This window comes from Enhydra lutris, unplaced genomic scaffold (assembly GCF_002288905.1).
Source record: "Enhydra lutris kenyoni isolate GAN:26980312 unplaced genomic scaffold, ASM228890v2 scaffoldscaffold59, whole genome shotgun sequence".
NCBI lineage: Eukaryota > Metazoa > Chordata > Mammalia > Carnivora > Mustelidae > Enhydra > Enhydra lutris.
In genome coordinates, this window is record NW_019154143.1 from 5,242,834 (window position 1) to 5,252,752 (window position 9,919).

Sequence of the window (9,919 nt, forward strand, 5' to 3'; positions counted from 1 at the left end):
AGATGAAGCAGAAATAAAAGGCCAGAGTCTTAAAAAAATCTACTCTAGTCCATCTTTCAAAATTAAAAATCAACTCTCACTTTGCTAGATGTTTGCCACTGAAATTTAACCTCTTGTGTTGGTGCTCATAAACTGAAAAATATAGAGATCAGAAATTTGGTAGGAAACTGAATGCTGAACGTCTACTTAAAAAAAAAAGGCAAGCAGCCTAAAATGTCAAATGACCAAGTAAAATGTTTACAAGGCAACATTTTAATTCAAGCACTTGTAAGTAGGAGTTGAAATGAATGGATGCATTAATGAATGGATGCATGTTGAAAAAAAGGTAGCAGATTCGCTACAACAGAAAGTAAAACTTCATAACAAGACTAGAAAGTGATTTTTATTATTTTGGTAACGGTGTCAGGTTATAGGTAATTACAGATACAGAATGTTTTTAACCTGGTCAATCACATGGTAAAAGATACACGTTAACCTTGTGTCGCCAAAATGTATTCAGTTATAAGCATGTATGACAGTAGCTCTCTAAGTGTTAAAAGCATCGGTGATAAAATACAAAAATAGGAAAAGGTTAAATAAAAAGTTATCAATGAGCTATAAACATCTACTAAAATAACACACAGCGTGTCATAGCTAAAAACATACAAATTCGTATAAAAGCCATGCAACTATTTGATCTAATATAGATCTACTATGGAAATATTAAGGCCGTAATAGTATTTCACAGGTGAAGGCTAAGTTCTGAGACATGAAAGCTTTCAGAGGGGGGGAGAAAAAAAAGCTTTCAGATAACCCATAAAACAAACCTGAGACATCTTTTTGTTTGGAAAAAAGTCATCTTCTTGCAAAGTCAAAGCTTCAGTATATAAAGGAATTATTTAAGGAACAATATACTTTAACTGTTACCATAACCTGGAGAGTAGATATTCTGACTACAATAGCGACCAGCAAATACATTCTTTGTCTGGAAGAAATATAATAAGGTTTTCTGATTAGACCAGTAGCTGGATTACTGTAGCCTCCAAGTTTGGTTATTTGTATTTGTTTGTTTTGGGTTTCGTTTTCCTTCCTTTAACTAGACTGTAAAATAGAGAATAACCAAGTTGCATTTAAATAAGCCAGGGAGCCTCCAGGAGCCTGCCTCTCTTCCTCCTTCTCCGTTGCCATTAGTCCCAGCCGAACTGAGCCTACATCTGTACAAACAGATTATAGCACATCTGGACTTGGTTGACTTAATGAGGCATCCAGATTGGTACATGCTTGCTCTTGTACCACACATGTCTCAGAGTAAGTGGGCTAGGACAGCCTAAAATCACTGTCTTGGTTCTGCTTAGGGGTAGGGGGTAACCATGTTTTAGCATAGTGGGTGACAAAAAAATTTAAATGTATTTAAATTTTTCTACAGTTTGGCTTTAGTGCCTTTAAAAAAATACTGTCACAGGTCTCCATCCTCAAGAGGTATGAGATTTTATCGATTAAAAGAATACGAAATGTTTATTCATAAAAGAATTCCAAATTACAAAATAGATCTTCTGTGTTGTAGATTTTTTTTTTAAGTATACTTGGGACTGAACGTTAGCCGGTGATACATTTTTCTAAATGTTCATATTTCAAATTTTGTGCTTCAGAGGAATTAATTTGGAATGAGTGGGGGAAAGCTTAATCATATTTCTTCTGTTTGCTTTTCCGATCTTTTTTCTCACCGCCCCTATGCAGAGCCATCAGACATGCCTCCCTTTGTAACTTTGATTAAAAGATTCCCAAAAAGCTTAATAGAATGTAAGAAGCAGTAAACTCTCAGGACATGTATACCTTCCTCTGAAAGTTCACACGCAACAGAAAGTTAAAGCTCCAACCTTCACTTCCAACTTTTGCCACCTTCCATCGTGCGTTTTTTCGTTTGGCCTTGTTTTTTTGTTTTTGCGTGTGTGTTTTAGGTTTTTGGGCTCTTTACATAAATGGAACATATATATTTCCTTCAGGCTTCATGTTTTCACAGTTAACAAAGTGAGCTGCTCACCAGGCCGGCCATCCTGAACAGCACACCTGATCTGATCAGCTCCAGTGGAACGTGATACAATCCTCAAAACAGCCTCCCAACGCTACCTTCTGATTCTGACTTTCCAAAACACAGACATGGACACTATTTTTTAAAAATCATTTAAGAAACTAGGCCTAGTATGATGGGAATTTCCCCCCTGGTTTTCTAATAAAGAGAAGATCTAGATAATTCATTGCATTTTTCCCTATTCACCAGGCAGACACAGGTTCAATTTCTCTGCCTTGCACAGGCTAACGGTCAGATTTCCAGTAACTTCAATGGAAACTCAACAATCAGAACGGCTTTAAAATTAAATTAAAATTTAAGTATGCTGAGAGTTTGGAATTATAACATATTAACAACATTGATTTTACAAGAAGATTCTAGATTGTGAATATAATTTTTAGAAAGTATGTTGTAAAGTAATAAGGACGCATCTTAGAGATCCAATTTTGAGACTTGCAGATGAGAGAATGGACTTTGCTTTACGTTAGTTTCCATGATGTCAAAATAGGCTCATTTCAAGTATTTGAGCCTAAGTTGGTTGAATTGTACTTTTTGATTGGTCTTTCTTTTGGACAGATGTACATAACTCAAACTTTTCTTAAAATAACTAATACTATTTAATAATCCAATAACTAATACATATTACTTAAGAATAATTATATATGTAAATATATTGAATAGTATTTGGTGACTTTTTTATTCTACAAGACTTACTGAAATCAGTGCTTTATGATCATACACCATAAAGCTTAGCTGGGCTGGTAAATCTTTTTTTTTTTCTCATCATTGAAATTCTGTATTTTGGCAACAGCAGAGGTATGACTTTGGCTTGGAATTTTTGACGGTTTAACAACTTACACTTCAAAATTCATGATAAATCATCGAAGCCTACTATTGAATCAACCACTATTAATTTCTTTATAAGCAAATGACCTCATGATTTATGCAAAAAAGAGAAAGCACATCAGTAGGCAAAAAGACAAATCCATCCGGAGATACTCCCTAAACTATTTTTTACGAAAGAGGTCAGAAAGGAGTTTCTGGTCTTTACCCTCTTCCCTTGTCACCCTCAATCCCGTGTCTTACACTGAAATGATTTGCCTTTGCGTAGTCAACAATATTTTCAGAAATTTTGCTGACTGTGGTTTCCTATGGAGCAGATTTCAGCGCTCAGAACGTCAGTCCTGGATCCCACCCACGAAGGTGTGGTTACTGAACCTGTTCTTCATTAGGTCATTTGTGGGTGCGCATATGTGGGTTTCAACTCCAAAGGATGCTCCCTCAAGATATTATTACCAGCACTCAATATTGTGTAAAAATTCTTTGGACCCTGTAATTCTTTGGCTCCAAAATTCTCCCAGGAGCTCCTTCATAGCTCTGCGCTGCTCTGAGCACAGGTGCGTGAAGCCCCTCATCAGTGGGTCCCTTGGTTGATACTCACTTTAGAAGCCAACTGAGAAAGTGGCACAGAGGAGCTAGAAAAGTCTACCCACCCTCCCCAACACTTGAATATTTCCAAAATTTGAGCTCACTTCTAGCTTCTCACTGGCAGCCTTCCTCGGCTTGAAACTTTTGGACAGCCCTATCGAGGAGCGCCATGGACTCTCTGAGAGTGACATTGATTCTAAATGACTTGGGTTTAATGGTCAGACCGTAATTAAAATCCATCATCGCGGGTTCGTCTGGATTGGCCTTGAAATTGCACTCGTGAGCCAGGATGGAAATGAAGAGAAACAGCTGCATCTTGGAAAGCTCTTCCCCAATGCACCGCCGTTTGCCCACTGAAAAAATCATCACGCTGCTGGCCAGGTCCTTGTCGATGAAGCCGTCCTTGTCCAAGAAGCGGCCCGGATCAAAGTCCTCTGGGTTAGGCCACTTTGCCGGGTCATGATTCACAGACCACTGGTTAACAAAAACCACCGTATCCTTGGGAATGTGGTAGCCCAAGACGGAGGCGCTGGTGGTGGTGGCATGAGGAATGGTGACAGGCACAAAGCTGGAGAAGCGCATGGCTTCGTAAAGAAAGGCCATGACGTAGGGCAGCTTGGGCTGGTCGTCCAGGCAGGGCAGCCGGTCTCTACCCACGACTTGATCCAGTTCGGCCTGGACCCGAGCCTGCACTTCAGGATACCTGTTGGGTTGTTAACACAGAAGGAGAAAGTAAGGGAGGCAAATGAATTCTTTCATCTAGGAAGCGCATGACCGTTTATTTTCATGCCATTTTCTTTATCTGAATCAGTGGTTGAGTTAACACAGCCAGCCCCCTAAAAAGAAAACAATCCCAAACAGTTTCCTACTTTCTCACTAAATTACGGGATGGGTAAACTAATAGTTCTATTTCCTGTAGCAAGCCTCACCTGGCTGATGCTCTTTTTCCAATCGTAAGTCGAAAACAGTCTTTAAGTTTTCTAGTCTGAAAAAACTCCTAACAAAGACAATTTCTCCATGAGGCACAGGAGACAGTGCCAAGGACCCACAAAACTTTCCAGGGGCCCATGAAAATGTTTTCATTTCATTCAAAATCAGGGAACAAAAAAAGGAGCTGTTAGGTCAAAGAAAATGTTTTAATACGTAATTTTAACCTAATTATCTTTATTCCAATGTAGTAATAAAATGTCACTGAAAAATCTATTATGGGGTAAGCCGTCTACAGAGGCAAGAGTACCCAGGGTCCACAAAATTCAAAAAAGCAGCCTCCAAAGCGGATCCTTTTTTCTCTCATTTCCCAGGATAATTCTAAGACATACACTGCTCTCACTTCACACAAATTGGTATCCTGATAAAGCTACACATCTTCTAAACTTAAAGGAAATTCCCAGTGTTCGATGGTAGAAACTATAATGCTTATCACTGTTGGCAATACAAATAGTACTGTCCTTTTGGAGAACAAAATCTGCGTACGAAGCAAGATGCAGAAAGGTAATCCCTCCCCAATCTTTTTTTTTTTTAAGATTTTATTTATTTATTTGACAGACAGAGATCACAAGTAGGCAGAGGCAGGCAGAGAGAGGAGGAAGCAGGCTCCCCGCTGAGCAGAGAGCCCCGATGAGGGGGTCAATCCCAGGACCCTGGGATCACGACCTGAGCTGAAGGCAGAGGCTTTAACCCACTGAGCCACCCAGGCGCCCCCCCCAATCTTTTTAAACCCAGTAATCCATGCCTAGATATGTATGTGCAGGAAACAATAGATCCAAAAATATGTAACTATAACAATAGCCGAAATTTTAAAAATGCAATCAACAGTGTTAAAAGAAGTGATCATATATAATGGGGCTATTATGACAAAAATACTAGAGAGCCATCAAAAATCACTATAATACAGTTTTTAAAAACAGGGAAATGTCCATTACAGTAAGTGAAAATGCCAGAAGTTAAAAAAAAAAGTAAATTATTATTGCATCTCTGAAAAAAAGTTAAGCATGTATGGTATGAAATTACGGTTGATTTAAAAAACTACCTCATGAACATCATACTTCAGGGGTCTGCAAACCTTTTCATGAAAGGCCAGATAGTAAGTATTTAAGGCTTTGCCAATCAAACCCCTGTCACAACTATTCAGCTCTGCCTTGTGCTGTGAAGGCAGCCATAGAGAATACATAAACGAATGGGCATGGTTGTATTTTGCTAAGAAACTTACATATAAAAATGTGCAGTGTAATTTGCTAACCTCCGTCATACTGTCTTTTCACTAAAAAGAAGAAAAACGTATTCATCAGCTATATTGAATTGAAAGTGACTCCAAAATTGTTTTATTTACTTATGCTGCCCAATTCAGTTTCTGATTTAAAAAAGAGAGAGAGAGCAGTTTCAAAAGATGATATGCTTATGGAGGGACATAGAAGACCTATCGATCTCCTTTTGGGATGTCTTCTTCCCAATCTGTTATCGACTTCTTTGTATTTGATTTCTGCTCATTGCCCATATGTGTTTCTGGGCTCTTAATACTGAAATGCAATGTTAAAAATACAAAAAATTCAGTTTATAAAAGTACTTGCACCTGATCTGAGGTTGGAGGATTCTAATAAGAAAAGAAACAGTCTTTGCCTTCCAATGTCTGGATTGCCAGCAAATTCAGCATCCCCCCCCACCCCCCCGCCCGGGGCTCCCTTCTGCGCCAAGAAATGGCACAACCAGGACTTCAGGTATCTCAAGGCAACCACGATGTGCCTTGAGTGAGCCATCTGTCCCGGAGCAGCGGCAGGCTGCTATGTTAAATGTATAATTTATGTATAAATTTCAGATAAACAATGGTTAATCTTTTAGCAAGAGCATGTCCTGCGTGAATTTTATATTTTATTACCAGCAACCCGTTTGCTTCCTGCGTGTAGAGCTTCCCAGAGCTCTGCGACCGTAATCCAGGTGGACACTGCCGATCAGTCTGCCCACCGAGCCGCGCCCGGGGACCAGAGAAGTGCGTCCGCAGGCGCCTCGTGGATGCCCCGTTTGCCCTCCCGGACGCCGCTCTGCGCTCAGTAAAAGTGACTGCTTCTGCGGTTTTTTAACTCGGGTACTTTAAACACAACTAGCGCGGCGGTTTCATATACCCAGCACAACCTGCTAGTTTCTGGCCGCCTTCCTAAAGCTTCCGTGCCGGGTAAGCGCTGGCGGGGCTCCCTGTGCCCGGGAACAAAGCCCGGACGCGCGGCTGGCGGGCAGCGCGGGGACTGGGCGACCTGTGCTCTGCGCCGGGGACCGGCCGGGCCAAGGAGCTGCTGTGTTTATTGAACGTATCCCCCGTTACCCTTTCTTTCGGAACCGTGCCGATTTTGCTTCTGTTGTGCCAAGGAGGCAGAGATCAGGACTGCTCTGAGGACACTTAGAAGATCCTGCCTTTCAGGCGGCTCTCACAATTCTGTCCCCACTTGAAGGGGTAGCGAGAGACAAGATCAAAGCCCGGGTCGGTCGGGGCCCGGCTGCGTAGGGTGCGCGCACGGTCTCCGAGATCTCAGCTTGGAGAGGTGCGGACCTGGCGCGGAACCCCAAACCCTGGGCGTTGGTCGCGCCCTCAGCATATTCCAGCCCCACTCCGCCCTTTACAGGGGAGGAAAGGCCCGGCCCTGGAGGCTTTACCTGGTGAAAAGGATGAGCAGCCACTGCAGCGCCGTGGAGAGCGTGTCCTGGCTGGCGCCGAAGATGTCGGTGACAGTGGCCGGCACGTACTCCAGGTCCAGCCGCGCGCCGCCGTAGTCCGAGCCCTCCGCCGCCGCCTCGGTTTCCGCCGAGAGGATGCAGGCGTCCATCATGTCGCGCGGGGCGGCCCCGGGCTGCAGGCTTTCGCGGTGCCTCAGGAACTTGTCGAGGACGAAGTTGCTGAAGTTGCGGTTGACCTGCTGGAACTCGCGGAAGGCGGTGCGCACCGGGTTGGGAAAGCGCTGCAGCCAGGGCAGCACGTCCACCAGGCTGCCCGCGCCCACCGTGCGCCCGAACTCCTCGTTGTGGCTGAGCAGCTCGCGGAACTCGGCGTCGTCGTGGCTGTAGCGGCAGCCGAAGCACACGGCGCTCATGACGTTGGCCACGGCCACCACGGTCAGCGGCCGCGGGTCGAGGAAGGCGCCACCCGCGCTGCCGCGCACCAGCAGCGCCACCAGCTCGCGAGCCTCGCCCAGCACGTGGCCCTCGAGGACTCGCCGGCTGCGCGGCTGGCGCGTGGAGAAGGCCCGCATGGTGCTGTGCGCCGCGCGCCGCTGCACCTTCCAGCGCGGGGAGTACTGGCCGAAAGCCAGGCTGCGGCCGCCGGACACCACACGAAAGGAGGCGAAGCGCGGCCGATCGGCGAAGGCGGCGCCCTGCTGCACCAGCGCCTGGCGGATGGCGCGCTCGCCGTTCAGCACCACCACCGGGCAGTTGCCCAGGCGGATCTGAAAGACGTCGCCGTAGCGCCGCGCCAGGCGCGCGAACGAGAGGTGCGGCGCCGGGCCGATCGCCGCCGCGTTTCCGATCAGCGGCCACGCGAACGGGCCTGGCGGCGCGGACCCCGGCTGTCGCCGCCGCCGCCTCAGCAGCCACTGGCCCACGTGCACTGCGGCCAGCACCGAAAGGAGCAGCAGGAGCGTGGTCTGCTGGGACGACAGCGCGCTCGGCTGCAGGCGAGGGTCGGGGCCGAGGCTGGTGGCCATGTCGGAGAGAGATGGACGGAGGAGTGTCGCTCAGGTGTGCGGAGGAAGGAGCCGGCGCCCTGCGCCCCTACCCCTGGCGTCTGGCTACGCTGCGCTGTTGGGAAGGAGGAGGTGGCGCGTAGGTCAGCTTAGGGCGCGCGCACTGGGCAAGCAGCAGAGGACGCTTCTTCCCGGCCCAAACCCCTTCCCCTAAGGAGAAGGGAAAGAGCGTGTCTCCATCTCTCTGTGCCCCGAACTCTCCGTCCCCACCTCAACCCCCAGCGGCGTAACGGTTCCCAGCAATTCGGGGACAACCCGGAGGGCATCGAGACGGAGGCGCTCTCGGTGCCTACCACCCTGGCCCGGCAAGGTCGCGGGAAAGCAGCGCCGCGGAGAACTGACCTGCGAGGTGGCGCGGTTTCCTGCGGCACGGGATGCACGGCTCCGAAACAGGGCTGGGGCCTTTGTGGAGGGCAAGAGGTCTCCAGGAAATCGGAGACCTCGCCGGGACACCTGCTGCTCTGAGAGCTTGAGCACCCACTCAGGAGCCTCTAGGCGTCGTCCGAGCCAGGGGCTCTGGGACTGGGATGCGGACCGAGAAGGATCCCTCCTTTGCGGATCGCCGCTATACCTGGGGCCTCTGCAAAGCGGGGTTTTCTCACAGAGTGCGGACTGAGACTGGGGGGTCAACCAATGCAGTCAATTCCCATCCCTCAGGACCCCCGCGTGTCTCCGACAGCTGGTGTCGCAGAGGCGTGGCCCGTTTGCGCAGTCACTCCAGAGCTGAAACGTGCCATCCCGCCCGACTTTTAAGGTCTGCATCCCGCGGGTGGACCTGGCGGGGCGGGGCTTGCGGGGGGCGGGGCGCCGGGGAGGTTCCAGCGGCTCAGACCCCTAACCCGCATCGCTGTGCTCCCGTGGTCACGCAAGGCGGCCGCGATTCTCCCGACGGCCTTGGCACAGTGACTGTCTGCTTTGCCAGAGCTGCGGTGTGAGCTTCCCGTTTGCCGGAAAACCACTCTTAATCAGTCCCTCCCCAGCGAAGCCGCAGTTTCCCGGAAGCGCGCTGGGAACAGAACCTGCCCGTCCCGCGGGGCTCTCGGTGGGAACGCGCCCCCCGCCCGGAGCGCACGACCCCTCTTCCCTCTCAGTGACTGAGCTCCGTTCCCCGAGACAAACCCGTTCGGGATCCTTGGGCGCCCGGGCCGGGAGAGGGAACCTGTCGGTTTAAGAACGCGGACTACCCGGGTTATGGTGGCGGCTTGCCTTTACAGCATATCCCCAGTTGTTTTATTTTATTGTAACTTTCTTGCAAACAAATAGGCCCCTCGGATGCGGCCCTTTGGCGGGCAAAGTTCTCCTTCCACCTTGTGCAGCGAGATCAAGAACCCCGAAAGACGCCGCTCCCAGACCCGGGCGGTGCTGGGCACACAAAGGCCAGCGCTGGCCGCGCGCAGCTGGTGGAGAGGCTTCCCGCTTCGCAGTCCCCCAAGGTGGCGCCGCCCCCAGCACCGCGCGCGGTCGCGCTGGCCGCGTCCGAGACCCTCGGCACAGAGCCCAGAGCCAAGCTGGGACGAACGCGGGGCTAGGAGCGGAGGGAGGGCGCTCGGAGGATCCCGGAGGGAGGGCGAGGGGGAGGAGGAGCAGGAGGCTGTTCTCGCGCCTACCAATTTCATCGGGTTGATGTTTCCTCTGCTGCCCCTCCCCCTTGCGTGCAGAGCAGACCTTTGCGTGCGCGGCTTCTGGAAAGTCTTGGGCTCCGGTCATAGCCTTGGGC

The 9,919-nt window shown here is 48.9% G+C and overlaps 1 protein-coding gene across 2 annotated transcripts; it reads right to left on the bottom strand.

Moving 5' to 3' along the window:
- Positions 1 to 372: 372 nt before the first annotated feature.
- On the bottom strand, positions 373 to 8,965 carry LOC111158469 (cytochrome P450 1B1-like). 2 transcript variants are annotated; one of them, XM_022520504.1, is made up of 3 exons: positions 8,545 to 8,965; positions 7,118 to 8,257; positions 373 to 4,178 (listed from the first exon to the last, which is right to left on the bottom strand). In XM_022520504.1, exons 2-3 carry the CDS (start codon positions 8,161 to 8,163, stop codon positions 3,590 to 3,592), a joined length of 1,635 nt encoding a protein of 544 aa, XP_022376212.1. In that variant the 5' UTR covers positions 8,164 to 8,257; positions 8,545 to 8,965; the 3' UTR covers positions 373 to 3,589. The 2 variants fall into 2 exon arrangements, with proteins under 2 accessions (XP_022376212.1, XP_022376213.1); XM_022520505.1 differs by having other exon boundaries at positions 7,118 to 8,352.
- Between the last annotated feature and the right edge of the window lie 954 nt (positions 8,966 to 9,919).